The sequence below is a fragment of the Piliocolobus tephrosceles genome, chromosome 5, assembly GCF_002776525.5.
Source record: "Piliocolobus tephrosceles isolate RC106 chromosome 5, ASM277652v3, whole genome shotgun sequence".
NCBI lineage: Eukaryota > Metazoa > Chordata > Mammalia > Primates > Cercopithecidae > Piliocolobus > Piliocolobus tephrosceles.
In genome coordinates, this window is record NC_045438.1 from 82,682,892 (window position 1) to 82,704,399 (window position 21,508).

The 21,508-nt window shown below is 42.4% G+C and overlaps 2 protein-coding genes and 1 long non-coding RNA gene across 7 annotated transcripts in view; 2 read left to right on the plus strand and 1 right to left on the minus strand.

Annotated features, from left to right (window-relative positions):
* MDN1 (midasin AAA ATPase 1) overlaps positions 1-13,292 on the plus strand; it is a 188,262-nt gene extending 174,970 nt beyond the window's left edge. Inside the window, exons 93-102 of the mRNA XM_023205283.2 lie at positions 386-556; positions 1,527-1,690; positions 2,370-2,459; positions 4,679-4,794; positions 5,335-5,509; positions 7,774-7,847; positions 7,957-8,071; positions 9,497-9,560; positions 10,926-11,068; positions 11,889-13,292. Coding sequence (XP_023061051.2) covers positions 386-556; positions 1,527-1,690; positions 2,370-2,459; positions 4,679-4,794; positions 5,335-5,509; positions 7,774-7,847; positions 7,957-8,071; positions 9,497-9,560; positions 10,926-11,068; positions 11,889-12,077 — 1,301 coding nt within the window. The 3' untranslated portion in view covers positions 12,078-13,292. The remainder of the gene's footprint in view (positions 1-385; positions 557-1,526; positions 1,691-2,369; positions 2,460-4,678; positions 4,795-5,334; positions 5,510-7,773; positions 7,848-7,956; positions 8,072-9,496; positions 9,561-10,925; positions 11,069-11,888) is intronic.
* Positions 1-17,712, minus strand: part of LOC111538084 — a 39,878-nt gene extending 22,166 nt beyond the window's left edge. For 2 of the 4 annotated variants that reach the window (XR_004228954.1, XR_002730202.2), the window contains exons 1-2: positions 17,434-17,710; positions 9,004-9,137 (exon numbers count right to left, since the gene is read on the minus strand). This is a non-coding gene — a long non-coding RNA (uncharacterized LOC111538084). Of the gene's footprint in view, positions 1-9,003; positions 9,138-17,116; positions 17,293-17,433 lie in introns of those variants that run through there. The other 2 variants (XR_002730203.3, XR_002730204.2) reach the window with 2 other exon arrangements.
* LYRM2 (LYR motif containing 2) overlaps positions 17,302-21,508 on the plus strand; it is a 38,698-nt gene continuing 34,491 nt past the window's right edge. The window contains exons 1-3 of one of the 2 annotated variants that reach the window (XM_023205297.1): positions 17,302-17,398; positions 18,512-18,652; positions 19,025-21,163. In XM_023205297.1, coding sequence (XP_023061065.1) covers positions 17,354-17,398; positions 18,512-18,652; positions 19,025-19,105 — 267 coding nt within the window. In that variant the 5' untranslated portion in view covers positions 17,302-17,353 and the 3' untranslated portion in view covers positions 19,106-21,163. Of the gene's footprint in view, positions 17,399-18,511; positions 18,653-19,024; positions 21,164-21,508 lie in introns of those variants that run through there. The other variant, XR_002730201.2, reaches the window with a different exon arrangement.

Here is a 21,508-nt window from a genome sequence, read left to right on the forward strand (position 1 = left end):
ATAATTAGCACATCTACCACCTCAAACATTTATCATTTCTTTGTGTAGGAACATTCAGATCTGCTCTTCTAGTCATTTGAAAATATATAATAAATTATTAGAATCACCCTGTAGCCCAGTTAAACACCCTATTTTTGTGGTCACATGTATAGTTACACTATATCCTCATAATTTCTGTAGGAGGTAGGGAACAGGCAGTTTATTACATCAGGTCAATAGGAAATCTTGGGCACAGACAAGTCTCCAAGCCACATAGCTGGTTAGTGGCACGACTTGCATCAGTAGCATTTTGGAAGCTAGGATGACAGAAACTATACCCACTTATCATTATTTTGTTCTGCAAAGAACTAGGATTTTTATGTGTGGGTGCGTGCTTTGTTGACAGATGTGGCCAGCAAAGAACAGCAACAGTCTGCAAAAGACTCTGGCAGGGATCAGGAAGAGGAGGAGATAGAGGACACCCTCATGGACACAGAGGAGCAAGAGGAGTTCAAAGCAGTAGACGTGGAGCAGCTGAAGCCAGAGGAAATCAAGTCGAGCACCACAGCACCCTTGGGTGAGTCCTGCTAGTGAGCAAATCCTTCCCAGGCTCTCTGACTTGAAGTAGTCAGTTCTCTCTCACTGTAGTCTGGTGTTCAGTTCCATGTCCTAATCCATGGCTTAGATGAATAATTTGCCTATAATAATATCACTATATTGTTTGGGACCAGAAAACAAAAATATGGACGGGGTGGGTGTTGCAGGACACCATCCTTCAAGGAGTCCCCTGAAACTTGAATTTCTGGCAAAATCTCATTAGTTTTTAAAAAATATGTAGAAGAAACCAGAATAGTACTTACTACAGCTATGATGAGAAGGTATATTATTAGAGAAATGATATTTTCAATTATATAAAAGTATATGCTATTAGCATAAAATGCAGTAAAATATTAAATAGAATGAGGAGTTTCCCTTTTATAGCTAATCAAGTTCTATTACTTGGCAAAAAAATAACTTTATCAGCAATTGAATAAATGCAAATTCAAAAGAACTTGCCAAATTCGAATCCTGTCCTCTCAGGAGTGTTAGAACTGTTACAACGTTTGACTGCCCTATGTGACAATCCAGGCTTTGCCTCTCACCTCACAAGTTGAAGCAAATTATTCATCTTTTCTTTGCCTCAGTTTCCTCATCTGTAAAATGGAATTGTGGCTTTTAGTTTTTATTTCTATCAAAGTTTTACATGGATATAGTTTCAGGAATCATACAGTTTTAAAAGGCTTCTTAGGACAACCCAAAATTTCCCCTATTTCCCTTTCCCAGAACGTCTGCCTTCAGCATCAGGTGAGGAGAAGAGGAGTTTAGAGAGTAAGGATTGGCAATGAGTGTCTCAGAAAGAAACCTCTGAAATCAACATGTGGAAATGTGTTGGAGAGTGAATGAATGAAGTTTGATTAATTGTCAGGAATAATGGGCAATAGCAAAGGCTTGGTCAGTCATCAGACTAGTATTATGATAAGTAAAATTATGTCCTTAAATGAAAATAGGCTTTGATGAGATGGAAGTGGAGATTCAAACTGTTAAAACAGAGGAAGACCAAGACCCCAGAACAGACAGAGCCCATAAGGAGACAGAAAATGAGAAACCAGAAAGAAGCCGAGAGTCTACCATTCATACAGCTCATCAGTTCCTCATGGACACAATCTTCCAGGTAGTAAAACTCACAAATTACTGCATTGTGTTAATAAATTAACAAAATAACATTTTAAATTAGTTTTAAATCTTTGTCTTTAGAACTTTATGGAATATCTGGTTGTTGAGGGGTTTCATGTTCTTATTCAAAATTTTTAGGAATACTATTGGTATGATAGGTGCTCTTCAAGCACATGATACTGTTCCAACAGTTAATCACAGGGTCACAGTGCCCTGACCTGTCTGTGATGGTGGGTCTGGTCCTTGGCCTCTGGGACTCACATCCCACTTTTCTAACCATCCTTGTGTAAGGAACCTTCAGGACAATTAAGTTTGAGATGGTTAAGTAAAAAATCTTTGGCTTAGTGCCTATATTTATGAAGAGCTAAGAGTCTGACTTATTTGATTAATCAGATAACATTTTCATTATTGATGACTTAAGGGTGTTTGGGTTTTGTTTTGCTAGAGTGGCTTTATAAATGTTAAAAGTTTTCTTTATCCATATTGTCTAAGAGGGAAGTAGAATGCTTGTCTGGCATCTTCTCATTGTGCCACTGTATTTGCTGAATTAAGTTTTGAATCTCAGGAGCATTTGACTGTGTACTTTGAGTTCATACTGTAGGGTGGAAGGCAGCCAGTGATACTAAGTTGGCAATTCCAACCTGGGCCACCTCTTATCTATGGCTTTTTCTTCTTAGCCCTTTTTAAAAGATGTCAATGAGCTAAGACAGGAGCTGGAGAGACAGCTGGAAATGTGGCAGCCACGTGAATCTGGAAATCCAGAAGAAGTAAGTCACTGTTTTTTTCGTAAAATATCTCGACTTTTTTTGTTTAATACATAGCAAACTTAATAGGTTCTTAGCAATTACCTTAGTAAAAAGGACCAGGCATATGGAGAATATAATTATAATCCTAAAGCCTACATCTGTCCATCAGTTTCTGCCTGCTTTGCTGCTAGATCTATAGCTTAATTAAAACAGAAATTGGTGTGCTTAATTCCTTTAATTTCTGTTGCTGGCTCTGTAATGGATGTAATAGTTGTGACAGAGGTTGAAAAAAACTGTGTAAGAGTCTATGCTGTGCCATCCTGAGAAAAGGCCAGCTAGATCATTGCTGGCTGACTTAACATGGTAGTGTGGATTAACCAGCAGTTTTATTTTTATTTTATTTTATTATTATTATTATTATTTTTGTTGTTGTTGTTGTTTTGAGACGGAGTCTCGCTCTGTCGCCCAGACTGGAGTGCAGTGGCCGGATCTCAGCTCACTGCAAGCTCCGCCTCCTGGGTTCACGCCATTCTCCTGCCTCAGCCTCCTGAGTAGCTGGGACTACAGGCGCCCGCCACCTTGCCCGGCTAGTTTTTTGTATTTTTTAGTAGAGACGGGGTTTCACCGTGTTAGCCAGGATGGTCTTGATCTCCTGACCTCGTGATCCGCCCGCCTCGGCCTCCCAAAGTGCTGGGATTACAGGCTTGAGCCACCGCGCCCGGCCTATTTTATTATTATTTTTTGAGATGGAGTCTCACTCTGTTACCCAGGCTGGAGTGCAGTGGTGTGATCTCGGCTCACTGCAACCTCCACCTCCTGGGTTCAAGTGATTCTCCTGCCTCAGCCTACCAAGTAGCTGGGACTATAGGTGCATGCCACCATGTCCAGCTAATTTTTATATTTTTTTAGTAGAGATGGGGTTTCACCATGTTAGCCAGGCTGGTCTTAAACTCCTGACCTCGTGATCTGCCCGCTTTGGCCTCCCAAAGTGCTCGGGTTACAGGCGTGAGCCATCGTGCCCGGCCTGCGGTTTTATTTTAAATGACTTTGCATCCTAAATTTACAGTATTATGTACACATTTCACTTTTATATCTATTGTCATAATCACTCTCACCACCTATATGTATTGAGTGCTCTGCCATAGTTGGTAGAAAAATCATGGGGCTTTGTGTTGAGCGTATTGCTGGAGGGATTTGTACTTAGCATTTTTACTTTTTTTTTTTTTTTTCTTCTGTGAGACGGAGTCTTGCTCTGTCGCCCAGGCTGGAGTGCAGTGGTGTGATCTCGGCTCACTGCAACCTCTGCCTCCCAGGTTCAAGCAATTCTCGTGCCTTGGCCTCCTCAGTAGCTGGGGTTACAGGCACTTGCTACCACGCCCGGCTAATTTTTTTTGTATTTTAGTAGAGATAGGGTTTCACCATGTTGGCCAGGCTGGTCTCAAATTTCAGGTGATCCACCTGCCTTGGTCTCCCAAAGTGCTGAGATTACCTGCGTGAACCACCATACCCCACCCACTTTTACTTGTGAAACATGACTGAGAATCCACCAATAAGTAGCTGGATCTGCTGGTGCCAAAATTACCCATTCACATCTCCCTCCCCATATGAAGGGTACACGTTTTACTCTTTGTAGGTGACATGAGTAAAGCACTGATTTGGTCATGAATTCCAATAATTAACTGCCTTGTTTCATTCTTTCTCACTTAGAAGTGTGGGTTGAAGGAAAGACTTTTTTTCTTTTTTCTTTTTAATTTTAAATTTTTTATTTTTTTGAGACGGAGTCTCACTCTGTCACCCAGGCTGGAGTGCTGTGGCGTGATATTGACCCACTGCAAACTCTGCCTCCTGGATTCAAGCGATTCTCCTGCCTTGGCCTCCCAAGTAGCTGAGATTACAGGTGCCCACCCCCATGCCCAGCTAATTTTTTGTATTTTTAGTAGAGACAGGGTTTCACCATGTTGGCCAGGCTAGTCTCGAACTCCTGGCCTCAAGTGATCCACCCACCTTGGCCTCCCAAAGTGCTGGGATTACCAGGCATTAGCCACCGCCTCCAGCTGGAAAGAGAGACATTTTTAATCAAGTAAATTACATGGTAGCTTGCTGGGAGAAGATTTAAAGTGCTTCTGTTGAGAAAGTTCGTGCAGGTCATTTTCTACCACTTTGCTTAAGGCCTGCATCTTGCTAGAAGACTTGGTTGGCTCTGACATTCTGAGAGTAACTTACATTTGTTGTTGTCACAGGAGAAGGTTGCCGCTGAGATGTGGCAGAGTTACCTGATCCTAACAGCACCTCTTTCACAACGGTTATGTGAAGAGCTTCGTCTCATATTAGAGCCTACCCAGGCAGCCAAGCTGAAGTAAGTCTTTCCCTCTGGAAGGCCTCACAGTGCTCTGAGAAGATGGCAGCTTCATGATTCTGTTGAACTCAGCAGCTAACCATTCATAGTGCCAGCTTCTAGGTTGCCTCTTCTGCTGTACAGGCACCAGTATGCTATTCCTCACCCTGTTTTCCTATTATTATCTCGCACAAAAGTTTCTGGGTGTCTGCATTGACCACCTTGTTACATGTTGAGTTATTCACTTGCTACAGGAGTTAACTCATCTAGATCTTTTCAAAGATGTCCAGAATCATTCATATTTAGTGTATTTTTTCTTAATTTTAAAAAATGTGTCTGGAAGGACCTAATTATTATTGCCACATACATGTCCAGTTTTTCTGGCTAGAGGTCAAGAAGATCCTGCACTTAGTCCTCAATTGACAGAAACACTTCTATGTACCAGGTTCCTAGTTACTTGGTATTGGTTTTAAGGTATTATTAATGTGATTTTTGTCCTTAATAAAAATTCTCAGGAATTAAAAGTTGTTAACTAATTTTTGCCCCTGTTTGAATAAATAGAGGAGACTATCGAACTGGGAAACGACTGAACATACGGAAAGTCATTCCATACATTGCTAGTCAATTTCGGAAAGACAAGATTTGGCTTCGAAGGACCAAGCCCAGTAAACGCCAGTATCAGATTTGTTTGGCTATCGATGACTCTTCTAGTATGGTAGACAACCATACCAAGCAGGTAAGGAAGAGAAATGTAGTGGCGGTTTGATAGGAAATTAACATCAAACCATGTTCCTTGGGCCACCAAAATGGATTTTGAAATACCTGTTAGGCCTGTTTTGAGAATGTGATAACCATCTTTGATAAGACCTAAGATTTAAAGAGTTCAAAAGGGCAATGGATGTCTCAGATGTGTTAGTTTCTTACTGTTGTAGGTCTTTTAAGTTGTTTTGTTTCTTGACCCTGCTGTTTGTTCTTAACTGTCTAGTTGCAGAATAAGTAAACCTGATAGTGCTTATTTTGCAGAAAATGCAACAATGTACTGTTAAAAAAAAAAATCAAAGTTTTCAGATATTACTGCATAGTCTTAAACAGTTTAAGTATGTATCTAGGATACATTTCTTTTATGTCTGAAATTATCCAGAGTTATTGTTCTGTCAGTGCTAATATTAAGTTTAGGAGCCTGAATAGAAAACGTATACCACCATTGCAGATGCCAAAGAGTGTTTGTTTTGGGCAGTGATGCATGGGCTAATGAGCAACCTAAAACTGGAAAAAGTTAGTGTAGCCTCTGAACTTGGGTTCGTATCCCAGCTCCATTTATTAACACATGACTTTGGGCAACTTATTTCTTTTTTGAGACGGAGTCTCGCTCTGTCGCCCGGACTGGAGTGCAGTGGCCGGATCTCAGCTCACTGCAAGCTCTGCCTCCCGGGTTTACGCCATTCCCCTGCCTCAGCCTCCCAAGTAGCTGGGACTACAGGCGCCAGCCACCTCACCTGGCTAGCTTTTTGTATTTTTTAATAGAGACGGGGTTTCACCGTGTTAGCCAGGATGGTCTCGATCTCCTGACCTCGTGATCCGCCCGTCTCGGCCTCCCAAAGTGCTGGGATTACAGGCTTGAGCCACTGCGCCCAGCCAAGCCAGGCATATTGACACACACGTATGGTCCCAGCTACTCAGGAGGCTGAAGTGGGTGGGAGGACTATACTGCTTAAGCCCAGAAGGTTGAGGCCACGGTGAGCTATGATCATGCCACTGCACTCCAGCCTAAGCAAGAGAGCAAGACCCTGTCGTAAAAAACAAAAACAAAAGACCTTGAGAAATATGGTCCATGAATTTTTCTTTTTTTTTTTACATAAAGAGCCTCTTGTAGGTAACAAATTTTAAAAAACTAATTTAAAATCCATCTATATATATGTAGTCAGATCAGACTGTATAACTATATCAGAAAATTTCATTACCATTTGCAATATGACAAAAGAACAGCAAACTCAGTATTCTGCATCTATTATTTCATTTAATCTTCATAACAATTCTGCAAGTATGAGGTTATTACTGTTCTGTGTGTGCTTGTAAATATATATATAACATATATGTAAATATATATATATATAACATATATGTAAATATATATATATATTCCTCACTTTTCAGAAGATGAAACTGATACATAAGAAATAAGTTGCCTAGGCCGGGCGCGGTGGCTCAAGCCTGTAATCCCAGCACTTTGGGAGGCCGAGACGGGCGGATCACGAGGTCAGGAGATCGAGACCATCCTGGCTAACACAGTGAAACCCCGTCTCTACTAAAAATACGAAAAACTAGCCGGGCGAGGTGGCGGGCGCCTGTAGTTCCAGCTACTCGGGAGGCTGAGGCAGGAGAATGGCGTAAACCCGGGAGGCGGAGCTTGCAGTGAGCTGAGATCCGGCCACTGCACTCCAGCCCGGGCAACAGAGCGAGACTCCGTCTCAAAAAAAAATGCCTGGCTAAATGTTTTTTGATTTTGTTTTTGTTTTTTTTTGAAGACAGGATTTCACTCTGTTGCCCAGGCGGCTCACTGTAGCCTCAAGTTTCCTAGGCTCAGGTGATCCTCCTACCTCAGCCTCCAAGTAGCTGGGACCACAGATGTGGGATCTTGCTGTGTTGCCTGGGCTGCTCTTGAACTCCTGGACCTCAAGTGAGCCTCCTTCCTTGGCCTCCCAAAGTGCTGGGATTACAGGTGTGAGCTACCATGCCTGGCCCTCAAGGTCACTTTTTATTCGATGTCTACAGGAGACCATTCCTATCAGTGTAATGGATTCTGGGTTTCATCATTTGTGGTACCAGGCCACCAAAGCCTCAGGGTTTGTTGTGACTAGAATAGCCTTATTGATGTTATTTCTCTACTTGTCAAACAAAAAAAATAATGTTTTCTTTGGGAATCTTGATGCAAAAAATAGTCGAGAGGCTCTGGTTTAGAGGATATTCTGATTCCTGATGTCATTAACTTTTAATTCACAGCTTGCATTTGAATCTTTGGCTGTGATTGGAAATGCTCTAACCCTCCTGGAAGTGGGTCAGATTGCAGTGTGTAGGTAAGGTTGCTTTGTAATTTCATTGTAAAAACTTTTCACAACCTGTTTGGTTATTTTGATCACACAGCAAAAAAATAACTCCTGTTGTATTTGGTTTTCCTCCCCCAAGTTTTGGAGAATCTGTAAAGCTGTTACACCCATTTCATGAGCAGTTCAGTGATTACTCTGGGTCCCAGATTCTACGTCTCTGCAAATTCCAACAAAAGAAAACCAAGATTGCTCAGGTAAGAGGATGAAATAAAATGTCTTCTGCACAGTTATTTTTAAACTGGTGTAGGTAGGAGGGAGAACAATTTTTATTTTTGAGACAGGGTCTCGTTCTGTCACCCAGACTAGAGTACAATGGCGCCATCATAGCTCACTATAACTTTGAACTCCCGGGCTCAAGCAGTCCTCCTGCCTCATAGCTAGGACTACCTAGTAGTTAGGACTACAGGCACACGCTACCATGTCTGGCTTTTTTTTTTTTTTTTTTTTTGTAGGGACAGGGTCTCGCTTTGTTGCCCAGGCTGGTCTAAAATTCCTGGGTTCAAGTGATCCTCCCTTCTTGGCCTCCCGAAGTGTTGGGATTACCACGTTGCTGGGCTGAGAACCCCCCTCCATCCCATGCAGTATTAGGACAGGGATAGTCCTAAATCTCAGCCTGGGTACCACTGGAATAGAAGCTTCCTTGGCATCCATTATAAAACAAGGTGTGACTTCTTTTTCTCAGTTCCTCAGAGATCACTTGACTTTGCATCACTGGTTTTCTAGCTCCCTACTTACTTTTCTGAGTAGTTTGGAACATTCTGTAAAAACAAACCCATCTCCCGTACTTTTATCAGGTGGGCCATGACCTATTTTTCTCCCTCATTAAGCTTAGAGAAGAAATGATATGAAATAAAGCCAGTGACCTACTCAGGAGGACACAAGTTCAAAACAGAGCATGAGATCATATTTCTCCTGGGTCCTGCTCTGATTCAGTTTGCTTTTTCTAGGCTGCCCTGGACATTTTGTATTTTCTTGCCTTCTCTTTTGCTCAGTTTTCTGTTCTTGAAAGACGCTGTTTGGTTTATTTGAGTGACTTACTGATTTCTTATGCCCCAGAGAAGCACTTCTTTTACTTTGGGGTATCTTCCAGAACTCTAGTGGGTTATATGTTAGACAGACATCTTACCTGTGCTTGAGAAGGCCTGTATCATCTAAGCATGGTGGCTCACACTTGTAATCCCAGCACTTTGGGAGGCTGAGGTAGGAGGACTGCTTGAGGCCAGGGATTCAAAACCAGCCTTGTCAACGTAGATCTCATTTCTACAAAAGATAAAAAACATTATCCAGGTGTGGTGGCACATACCTGTAATCCTAGTTACTTGGTGGCAGGCTGAGGCAGAGCCCAGGAATTGAGGCCACAGTGAGGTGAGATTGTGCCACTACACTCCAGCCTGGGTGACACAGTGAGATCCTCTCTCAAAAAATAATAAAACAGAATGTCTCTATCCAAGGATCCTCCTTTTTTAACTACATGTGGCCAGAAGGGACAGTTAGTTGATGGTCTATAAACCTGAGGTGGTTATCTGATAATCACTTCAGTGTCAGAAGTATCAGTCTCTCTGACAGTGGAAAGAGCATTTACATAGTTTTCCAATTGTCTATTTCTGGTTCCGGTTTAGTTTCTAGAGTCTGTTGCCAGCATGTTTGCAGCCGCTCAGCAGCTCTCACAGAACATCAGTCCAGGTGAGCTGCATGCCTTCCTCTTCCTAAACAAAACGCTTTCTTGTACTCTGTATTCCCAAGCTGCTTGCTTCAGCTCAATGCCCCGTCACTGTGTTTTAACAGGTGTGCTCCACAGGAAAAGACATAAATCAATGGAGCTGATTTTTACTTATTTATTCATTCAGAAATCTTTTTTGAACCTGTACTCATGAGGCTTATAATCAATGGGGGATCTAGACACTAACTATTTGATAAGAGTTCAGATTTGTGAGAGAAAGGAGCAAGGTGTGTGGAATTAAATATAAAGACTACAGTTGACCCTTGAATACCACAGGTTTGTCTGTACTGCTCAGGTCTATTTACACATGGAGTTTTTCCAACCAAAAGTGGATTGAAAATTCCGCATTTGAGGGATGTGAAACCTGAGTATATGGAGGGCCAACTTTTCATGTATGCGGGTTCTCCAGGACCATCTCTGGACTTGAATATGTGTGTATTATGGTATACTGGGGGTGAGGGGTATATGCTGAAACCAGTCCCCTTCAAGTACTGTATTCTCTAATATTTTAATGACAGAAGAGAGTAGAGAAGGACATAATTTAACAGCCAGCTAATCCAACCACAAGTAAACTTTGGGGGCTTGAAACATGCCATTTCTTTAGTTCTTTCCAAAAATCTCTCAGTGTTCTCAGTGTATCATGCAGAAGCTTCAGATTTTAATGGAAGCAAGTTATTCACACCTCTCAACATTTGTGAAAACAGCCCACCCTCAACTCAAGTACTATATAATCTTTAGCTGGAAACACTATGTAGCAAAAATTTTAAAACATTTTATTCAGTGTTTATGGTTCCTTTCTATTTGGTTTTGTTTAAACAAGTCAAATTTCAAGGGGAAAAAATACAGAAATTAGGTACAAGGAATTAACAGAAATCTAAAGGTGACTATATGTGGTGACTGAAATTTGGAAGACACAGTTCCAGATTTCTGATTTGGCTACTTTCTTCTAATGCCCTACTCAGTCCTATCATTTTTAAAGTTTATAGCCATAAAACTAGTGTTTTAATTCTCATCTACAGTATGTTGCTCTACAATTGAAGTTGAGCAGAATTTAACGTTTCCTGAATCACTATTGAGAAATTCTGCTATACTGACAGAAGCGTACTTAGTATCCCTTATTATGCCTTGTCTCTGACTCAAGCATTCTAAGGGATAGATGTCATCAGAGGTCCCTTAGGTTTGTGCCCAGAATTCATCAGCTTTAGAAGTCTGTTTAGCTTTAATAGTACAGACTAGGCCTACATTAATTTGTCCTACTTTGGGTAGTTGTGAGTTATTAAAAATGGCTGATCATTTTACTCCCTTGCTTCCTCTTATATGGTCTACAGAAATTGCACAACTCCTCCTGGTAGTCTCTGATGGGCGAGGCCTCTTCCTTGAGGGCAAAGAAAGAGTTCTGGCAGCAGTTCAGGCTGCCCGGAATGCGAACATCTTTGTCATCTTTGTTATATTGGACAATCCCAGTTCACGGGTGAGTGACTACTAAAAGCCACCATTTCTGGAGATAAAGTGAGGATTCCCTTCAACCTGTTCAATCTGAAATATGGCCTGGATCACTCAGTCATACTGAGAACTCCCAGCATTCATGATATTCTGTCAAGTACCATTGTAGGCACTTGTATTTTCTCTGTTAATCTTTGCAATAAGCCAGTGAGGTAGGGATCATTATTCCCACTTTACACTGAAGGAACTGAAACACATAGTGGCTACAGGTAATGAGTGGGAGAGCCAAGATTCAGAATGACCATCCTCTGTGGGGTATCATTTCCCTCTATGCAAAAGTCAGTGCAGGTATTGCAGCTTTGATAATGGGTACTGACCACTTTGAAATGGAGATCAGGTGTTTCCACACTGACTTATGTCTCAGCAGCCCTCCTCACAGCAGGAAGCATCCATTGTCTTAGTGAAATATGCCTACAGGGCAGTTCTGTTCCAGGGAAGCACTGTCTCTGCGAGTCACATTAAGGCCTTGATAGGAAGGTAAAGATTTAGTGTGAATGATTCCAAGTGGATGGTGGGGAGACACCACTGTAGGGAAAGCAGATTTTCCTATCTGTCCCTTTTCCTTTTTTTCAGTGTCCATCCTCCTAGAAGGGGTACTCAGAAAGACATCTACCTCCTTCTTGGTAGAGTTCTGAAAATTCTTTTACTTAGTAATAAAAGCTAGGTTCATATGCAGGAATAAGACACAGCAGATGTAAAAGTTGTTAGCAAAAGAGATCACAGAAGAGCTAGCTAAGGATGCTGGTTTAATCGCTGCCTCCCCATTTCATGATGTCTTTTGTTGACAGGATTCTATCTTGGACATTAAAGTACCGATATTTAAAGGACCTGGAGAGATGCCTGAAATCCGATCCTACATGGAAGAGTTCCCATTCCCATACTATATCATTCTTCGAGATGTAAACGCACTTCCTGAGACACTCAGCGATGCCCTCAGACAGTGGTTTGAGTTGGTGACAGCCTCTGACCACCCATAGAACAGAAAGAGGAGTCCAAAGTGAGACTTAACCATGCTCAGAAGGTCACATTGCTTACCCAGGTGCTCCCTTTTGGACAACTACAAAAAAATTTTATTGTAATATTTTTATTTTATAACGTGATCTTACAGCCTAGAGAACACACTCTGGCTCCTGGCTTTGTCTGGGCTAAGGTTTTTATACCAAACCTGGAAGCAGCAGCAGGTGCCTGAACTCGTAACTAGAGAATAGTTATCCTTCTTCCCTCCCTCGGAAGCCCTGACCTGGATGGAGGTCATACCCCACTGTTGGAGCCCAGCTGCCCGTTTTCTTTTGCAGGGGATCTGGGCACCTGTGCCTTGAGGAGATGCTGCCGGGAGCATGGGACTCTGACAGTCCTTTGTATAAAGGACTAAAGGGAGCTGCCCTTTTGACCCTGCTCTAAGCTCTGCCTTGCCAAGCCCACAGTGTGTACCCAAAAGCTGTCAAGTGGCCGAGACAGCTGCAGTTTCTGGAGAGTATGAGGTTGTATTTTCTTATTGTGAAAGGAACTACCTTCTCTTAGAGGGTAGGAAGAATGTGGTGTGTGTGTGTTCTCATAAAGCAACCGGACATTATAGGAGCCCAAGTAAGTCATCCATAAAAACGATCCTTAGGCTGTGTAAAAACGAAGTGGCTTTTCAGTATCCTCTTTCACACTTGCTGCTTCGGGAGACTATGCAATGATGGGAAGGTGACTGCCCCTTTATTTCATTCAGTGCCATGGTCCCTGTTGTAGTAATTTATTTGTTTAGTTCATTTTTTTTTCTTAACGATTAAGGGGAAGAGTCATTCCTCACACTGCTTTCAAGCTGGACTGAGCCAGTCTCATTCTGGGAGAGAAATGCCGTGTCCAGAACTCAGCAGCTCCAGTCAAAAGAAACTGATTTTTAGGCAGTTTTTTCTTGCCAGAAAGCAGTGCTTGAATACTTGAAACTGTGTGCTCTGTTCTACTTAATGTTCTGTCAGAATGTTCTTTTGCAGGCAATATGTCATGCTGTAATCATCTATCTCCTTGTCTGTTTCCAAGTTACACTGTGAAGTCTGCCACCCTTTTGAGGTGGTCATCAAAGACACAGATTCCCTATTGTTTAATCAAGTGTCCCAAAGCATAGACCTGAAGTTATATCATTATTTTTTATTCTAAAAAGCTATGCAGCTTATATTCTGAAAACTATTAAAACATATACCACTGTTTATGTAATCTGTGACTATTCTTAATGGAAGATGACAGGATTATAAAAGGTACGCTAGGGGACTGATCTTCTCTACTGGATCAGTCAGCTGTTACTAGTTTATGCTGTGCTAACATGACCCTCCAACTTCAATGTTGCTTTTACTACAAGGGTTGATTTATTATTTGCATTTATGTCCATGGTAGGCTGAGCTATAATATACTGGGTTTGCAGCAGAATGAAAAGGGTGAGTTGGTGGAGCCTTGTAAGGAGGCTTCTAAAAATTCTCCTCCATAAATGATGTTGCATCCATTCACATTTCATTGGCTAAAGCTCTCTATAGGGCAGGCAGTTTACTCTTCCAGTAGGGTTGAGTCTGGGAGGGAAGGACACCAATATTATGACAGTGCTGCAATCTATTATATCTGCCTTTGGAAGCTCCATCTTAGACCTCCCAAACTGGTGTGCCCAGAGTGATTCTCTTGGCCCTGGGTTAGCTCATGAGATCACGGACAGTAGGAATTCCAGGAAGCAGGAACCCAAGAGTGCCATTTTCAACTTGTGCTGCCAACAGGGCTTGCAGGAGTAATGATACATTAATCTGCCATGTTGATAGTTAACACTTGTGCCATCCTGCCCATCCCCCTAACCCCCAGGCCTTGGCCAAGTAGGTAACTTCTGATATCTAAGCAATGGACAGCAGAACACAAAAGTCCTCCATGCTGTCTTAAAAATCTCACTTTGGGGCTAGGTGCGGTGGCTCACGCCTATAATCCCACTACTTTGGGAGGCCGAGGTGGGTGGATCATTTGAGGTTAGGAGTTTGAGACCAGCCTGGCCAATATGGTAGAAACCCCATCTCTACTAGAAATACAAAAAATTAGCTGGGCATGGTGACGTGCACCTGTAATCCCATGCTACTAGGGAGGCTGAGGCAGGAGAACTGCTTGAACCAGGAGGCAGAGGTTGCAGTGAACTGAGATTGTGCCACTGCACTCCAGCCTGGGCAACAGAGCAAGACGACGACAACAACAACAACAACAATAAAATCTCACTTTGGACAACTTCACCACTCCCATGGCCTCCACCATCACTGAAGCAAAAGGACTATAAAATTCTCCATTCGGGGGTCCAGGAAGTGCTGGGGCTGTACTTAGGCAACAGACTCTTCAAATGCATTACATTCAAAATGTCACTCTGTTCTAATTCCCCTATCCCAAACCCATTCCTTCAACATTCCCCATCTGGGATGACCACTCCAACAGCTGCCCTGTTTACAAACTTGGGACTTAACCTATACATCTGCTTTACTTCCTTCTCCATCTCTTTCCATACCCCAATCAAATTAATCATCTTGTCCAGTCAGGCTTCTGGACATCCTATCCTATCCCATCCCTCCCGCTCCCTCCACTCCACTGTGACTGGGGCTCTTTTCATCTCTAGCAGGGACTACTTCAATGGTATCCTGACCAGTAACTTCTCTTTGCTTGCTTCACTTCATTGCTATTCACAACATCCAAGATCTTTCTAAAAGTTCTCTAGCTGAAAATCCCTTCAGAGCTCTCCCTTGTGAAGAGGGTAATATTGTAATATTCAAGCTTCTTCATGTGACCTATGAGGCTCTTATTTGACTCTCCTGTCCCTTCTCTCCCAGCATCCCTGCCAGTGTTTCCATGTGTTGTCTGGAATCCTCTTAGTGATTCTGCCTTTCTGCCAAATACCTATCTCAGACAAGCCTTCCAGGAAGAATAATTTCCCACAGTATGAACCGCAACATTATTTGTTAGCACTATATTGAACTTAGAGGTTTTTCTGTCCAAAGCACGAGTCTTTGAGCAAGGAGCGTATATGACTTATAACATTACCAGTGTCTAGCATGAGTGAGTCTTTTTTTTTTTTTTTGAAACAGAGCTTTGCTCTTGTTGCCCAGGCTGGAGTGCAATGGCGTAATCTCGGCTCACTGCAACCCCCATCTCCCGGGTTCAAGCGATTCTCCTGCCTCAGCCTCTCTAGTAGCTGGGACCACAGGCCTGCGCCACCAGGCCTGGCTAATTTTTTGTATTTTAGTAGAGACGAGGTTTCACCGTGTTGGTCAGGCTGGTCTCAAACTCTTGACCTCAGGTGATCCACCCACCTTGGTATCTCAAAGTGTTGGGATTATAGGCGTGAGTCACCACGCCCGGCCTGAGTGTTTCTTGATGGGAAGAATAAATAATGTAAAAGTGTCTTCTCACATATTAATGAATAGATTCAACACTATTTCAAAATTCCAATCAAGATCACAAGATGATTTGGAGGGAAATGATACAAAAGGTTATGGAGAACAGTACTAATGAATTTTTTACAAGAAACTAAAGTCCTGCCAAATAATAACATACATATAAAACAAAAATTAAAAACCCTAAGATGAAACAATTCTGGACAGATTACTCAGACACTAATTTATCATACAGTCAAAAAGGCATCCATTACATAAAGCCCCGAAAAAGGAATAAGTTATGTAATAAATGATATTGATACAGCTTAACATCTAGAAAAGAACGTAGATCCACATGATGCTATAAACCAAAGTAAATTCTAGATGGAGTAAATATTTTTTAAAAATGAAAGATTTTAAAAAATGAATTACAAAGGTCTGAATGGGAAATGAAAAGCCTCAAAAGGCACAAAAATACATGATTGCATAAAGTTTCTGTATGTATAAAGAAATGACAAAAACAAAATATAGAGCCCATATAAAAGAAAAGTCCTCATCATAAACGGACCCAAGTCATGAACAATTCACAACATCAGTATAATTAAAAAAGGCAAGGAGTATTTAACTTCACTCCTTTTAAAAGGTTAGTGAACTATTACAGCTAATGTATTAGACAAAATTTGATATATATATATTATTGATAATATGGTCATGCAGTTAGCATCATTCATACAATGCCTGGTAAAGTTCAAAAGAACTAATGATTAGAGTTCTTACATGTGCCAGGACCTATTCTCAGTACATTAGAGATACACAACTGAGGTAGATGCTATATTTCATTTTACAGGGGAGGTAACAGGCCACGAGAGGGGAAATAGCCAGAACAAAGCTAGGAATAGGGAGCCCCAGGATGCCAACAGGCGAGGCAGGCAAGTCCCCAGTAAACTAGTAATTGAATGAACATTTTTAGTTCTATTTTAATTCAATACAACACTACTTGGAAAATTAATATAGCAAAGATTCGCTAACTCCACTTCCAGTGATTTAACCTGAAGGTGTGTGGTGTGTATTGTGGGAAAGATAAAACAGCTATGAGGAAATAAAAGCAAAAGCCTGAGGCTTAGGGATGTTAGGCTCCTCGTTATTAGTGATGAAAGTGCTTAAGACTGCAGTGGAGCAGCCATTCAGAAGCTTTGTTTCAACGGATCATGAAGACCACCGCTCCCGGAAAACGCTTGCGCTACAAAAGAACAGGACGAAAACGAGACAGAGAAAAAAACAACACAAATTGTAAAAGAAATCAACACTTTCGATTTTAGTACTTTCAACTATACACATTTTTAAAGGCTCGAAAGAACATTCAAATACGTTTTCACCTCTTTCCCCCCAAAAAACCCTTTTTATTTTTCCCCCGAGACAGGGTCTCGCTCTGTCACCCAGGCTGGAGTGCAGTGGTGCGATCTCGGCTCACTGCAACCTCACCTCCCGGGTTCAAGCGATTCTCCTGCCTCAGCATCCCGGGGAGCTGGGATTACAGGCACCTTACAGGCCTCTCGAAGGTCTTGGGACTGCAGGCAAGAGCCACCGCGCCCCGCCTCCTTCACTTTCATTTGAACTCTCTTTACCAAGAACTGTGCTAAGTGTCCTACCTTTCTTCCTTCGTTATCACAACGACCCTATGGTGCACTGCTATCATATTTTACCGACGAGGAAACCGGCCAGCGCAGCCCATAACCGGCTCCTAACCCTAGGGCTCAGTCCCGAAGTCTCCCGCTCAGTCACAGCGCAACCCCGGACCCTCTCCTAGGACACCGGCTGGTCACACCCCTTGGTCGGACTCCACTTCCGCTTCTGCGCGCTGAGGCTCCGGAGGACCTCTGGCTGACATGGCTGCTTCCCGTTTACCCCCAGCGACGCTAACGTTAAAGCAGGTACCGGCGGTTCTCTGCCTTCCAGAGCAGCTTACCTGGGTCTGAGCTTCTGGATTCTCCATCTCTCCCTCCACCCAACGGGGCGGGTTCCGGGGTCCTGACGCGCCGTGCGCGCCTTCTGAGATTGACCCGACGCCTGCGGGGCGGTGCTTCCCTCCGCGGGGCCTGACGGGAAGCACCGGCGGCTTCCTTGGTTTTGGTGCGGTCGCGTGAGACGCGTCAGGTGCTTGATTTCCCTGAGTCCCGGTGCCTCAGCTGCTCAGTGGCCACGGTAAAGACTACTCTCTATTGCACTGAGCTGTGGCAAACGGCAAATGAGATTACCAAAGATTTGAACAACTGTTAATTCAGAAAAAGTGCTGTCGTTGTAATAACAACTTCTAGGAGACTGGCAGCCCTTTTCAGCCCGGTAGTCAGCTCCTGATTTTTTAATGGTTCTTAGATTTGACAGAGCAGTAAGCAGAAAGATCAGATGAACCTCGTGATGCTTTCTTTAAAACATCTTTTTGAGGCCGGGCGCGGTGGCTCAAGCCTGTAATCCCAGCGCTTTGGGAGGCCGAGACGGGTGGATCACGAGGTCAGGAGATCGAGACCATCCTGGCTAACCCGGCGAAACCCCGTCTCTACTAAAAAATACAAAAAACTAGCCGGGCGAGGTGGCGGGCGCCTGTAGTCCCAGCTACTCGGGAGGCTGAGGCAGGAGAATAGCGAGAACCCGGGAGGCGGAGCTTGCAGTGAGCTAAGATCCGGCCACCGCACTCCAGCCTGGGGGACAGAGCGAGACTCCGTCTCAAAACAACAACAACAACAACAAAAAACATCTTTTTGAGACAGGGCCTCACTTTCGTGCAGGCTGAGTGCAGTGACACAATGAGGGCTTACCTCAGCTTTAGACCTCCTGGGCTCAAGTGATCCTCCCATCTCGGCCTCGAAACTGCTGGGATTATAGGCCTGAGTCACTGCACCTGGCCAAAAAAAAAAAAAAAAAAAAGTTTTTCTGTGCCTTTTTCAAAATTGACCAACGAAGACTGGTTGCAGCTCGGTTTGCTGAAGTAGAACTTTTCAGGCTGGCGATTGTGCAGAAGTAATTGCTATTGCTCCTCCCTTTTACAGTTCATAAGAAGGCAACAAGTTCTTCTCCTCTACAGAAGGATTTTGCAAGCAATTCGGCAAGTTCCAAATGATTCTGATCGCAAATACCTGAAGGATTGGGCAAGGGAAGAATTCAAAAGAAACAAAAGTGCCACCGAAGAGGTGAGAACAAAATCATGGTGAGGACAGATCCTAACCCTTTTTATTGATCAGTGAATTTTTTTTTTTTTTAACTTTAGCAGACATCTTGGAATATAGTGCCACTGAGTTGGTATATCTTGATCATTGCTTGTAATGTTACTGATTTTAAATGATATTTTAAAATTTAATATTACTGTATCTACACTCTTCAGCATCATCACTTGACTTTTATGTTGTACATTTTATATGTATGTATGTGGAAATCTTTTGCCTTTTCTAAAAGGCAGCAGTTCCAATACGTAGTATTAGTTGTTGATTTTAACAAATAAAACGGTATAGCTATACCTTGTTTAACCAGGTAAAACAATAACCAGATTTCACTTTATTCTACAGGATGCAATCCGGATGATGATTACTCAAGGCAACATGCAGCTCAAGGAGTTAGAAAAATCACTTGCTTTAGCCAAATCTTAACTATAGCATTATTCTGAAGGATTTTCAAAGTCTCCATGTGTTTCGTTGCATTTAGGATTAACAATGGACAACACAAAGCCCAGTCTATTTGTATGTACAGTATTTGGTGATAGAGAGCAAAGGAAAACACATCACAACAGTTGTCTTAACACTGAAAAACATACCCTGCATTTTGAAAATGTTTATGGATGTCTCAGCAGTTTTTTTAAAAAAGAAAAAACCACTCACAAATGGCCAGTAGATGCTGAACACTATCATTAGGGAAGTGTAAATCAAAACTACTAGGAAGCCGGGTGCAGTGGCTCACGCTTGTAATCGCAGTACTTTAGGAGGCCAAGGTAGGTGGATCACTTGAGGTCAGGAGTTCAAGACCAGCCTGGCCAACATGGTGAAACCTCATCTCTACTAAAAATACAACAATTAGCCTGGCATGGTGGTGCATGCCAGTAGTCCCAGCTACTTGGGAGGCTGAGGGAGGAGAATAACTTGAACCCAGGAAGTGCAGGTTGCAGTGAGCTGAGATCATGCCACTGCACTTCAACCTGTGTGACAGAATGAGACTCTCCCAAAAACAAACAAACAAAAAAAACCCTGAGATTCACATTCACTAGAATGGCTGTAATTAAAAAGAGAAATAATAGTAAGTGTTGGTGAAGATGTACAGAAATTAGAGAACCCTCATACATTGCTGGTGGGAATGAATGTAAAATGGTGTAGCCACTTCAGAAAACAGACTGTCAGTTCCTCAAAACATGAAACAGCTGCTGTGTGATTTAGCAATTCTACTCCTATGCCCATACCCATTATTTGGCACTAAAAAGAAACAAATGACATACATGCTAAACATGGATAAAGCTTGAAAATGCTAAGTGAAAGAAGCCAGTCACAAAAGATCACATGATGACTCCATTCATACGAAATGTCCAGAATAGGCAGGAAGCTTAGTGGTTGCCTAGGCTTGCTGTAGATGGAATGGAGTAACTGCTAATGGGTATAGGGTTCCTTTTCAGGGTGATGAAAATGTCCTACAGTTAGCTTGTGGTGTAGGCTGCACAACTCTGAATACACTCAAATCCACTGAATTGTACATTTTAAATGTAAGGAATGAGTTGTATCTCAATAAAGCTGTTATTTAAAAAAAAAAAAAAAAACAGTAACTGAGGTGTAGGACTGAAAGTATACTGACACTAGGAGATAGCCTGGAACTTTCCCGAAAAATCCTGCATTATCCCTGAGGGTTGTTCAGGTACGTTCTTCACATGTGTCATAGTTTTGTAGAGGACTCATCAAAAAGTTCACCACTGGGCATGTAGCTCTTTGCTGGAAGAGAAAGAGAAGCTTAATGAGCACATTGAAGCACTTACCAGAAAGAAGAGGGAAGACTTCTGGATGAAACCTCTGTGAGTACCTTAACATTCACGTGGAAGTAGTAAAAATAAGATTCTGGGTGCAGTTCTCCTTCAATGACAGGAAAAAAAGAATTTGAAGAATACGTTAGAGACAAATACATTACAACCAAAGTTGACTTCAGGGCACTTTTGAAGGAGACCAAATTTATAACAAGTAATTTAGTGAAAGATGTGAAAGTGAAAGCTTGTGGAAAATGTTGGAATCATCCATCCTGAAAATTGAAGTCTTCTGTTCATCAACAGAACAGCTAAGAAGCTAATCTAAGAATGACCAGCACCTGAAAGATGTAGACAACATTTTGCACAATGATAAATGGTATCCAGTACTGGACTGTGCCTGAGGAGAGGCATCAACTGAATGTGGATGTTGGTGACCTGGACTGTCAGGGTCCACCTCTACCTCCCAGAGCCTCAGAGCCCACGAGACAAAATAATTCTGAATACTGTTGCATGGGGGTAATCTACTAATTCAAAGTGCTTACCTGTGCCAATTTTCAGGTTTTTATGTAGATAAGTATTAACCTGTTGCAAAATAATCTGATAGGAGAAGCATTTGTGACATTTCTGAACAGAGAACACTTTGGAAATATTTTTGTGTGACATGATTGATAAATACAGGCTATCTCTAGTAAATCTAAAATCTTGAAACTCAAAATCATCCTTTTATGGGTGTAGAAGTCAGATTTAATGATGCTTTTCCTAACAGTGGTGTGCATGGAAAGGTTTTCATTGAAGAGCCTATGTGGTTTGCATTTGCAGGATGCAACTAGCACAGACTCCAAGAAAACCTAAGTTTTTTTGTTTGTTTGTTTGTTTGTGTTTTTTTTTTTTTTTTTTTTTTTTTTTGAGACAGAGTCTCGCTCTGTCACCCTGACTGGAGTGCAGTGGCCAGATCTCCGCTCACTTCAAGCTCCGCCTCCCAGGTTTACGCCATCCTCCTGCCTCAGCCTCCCCAGTAGCTGGGACTACAGGCGCCCGCCACCTCGCCCAGCTA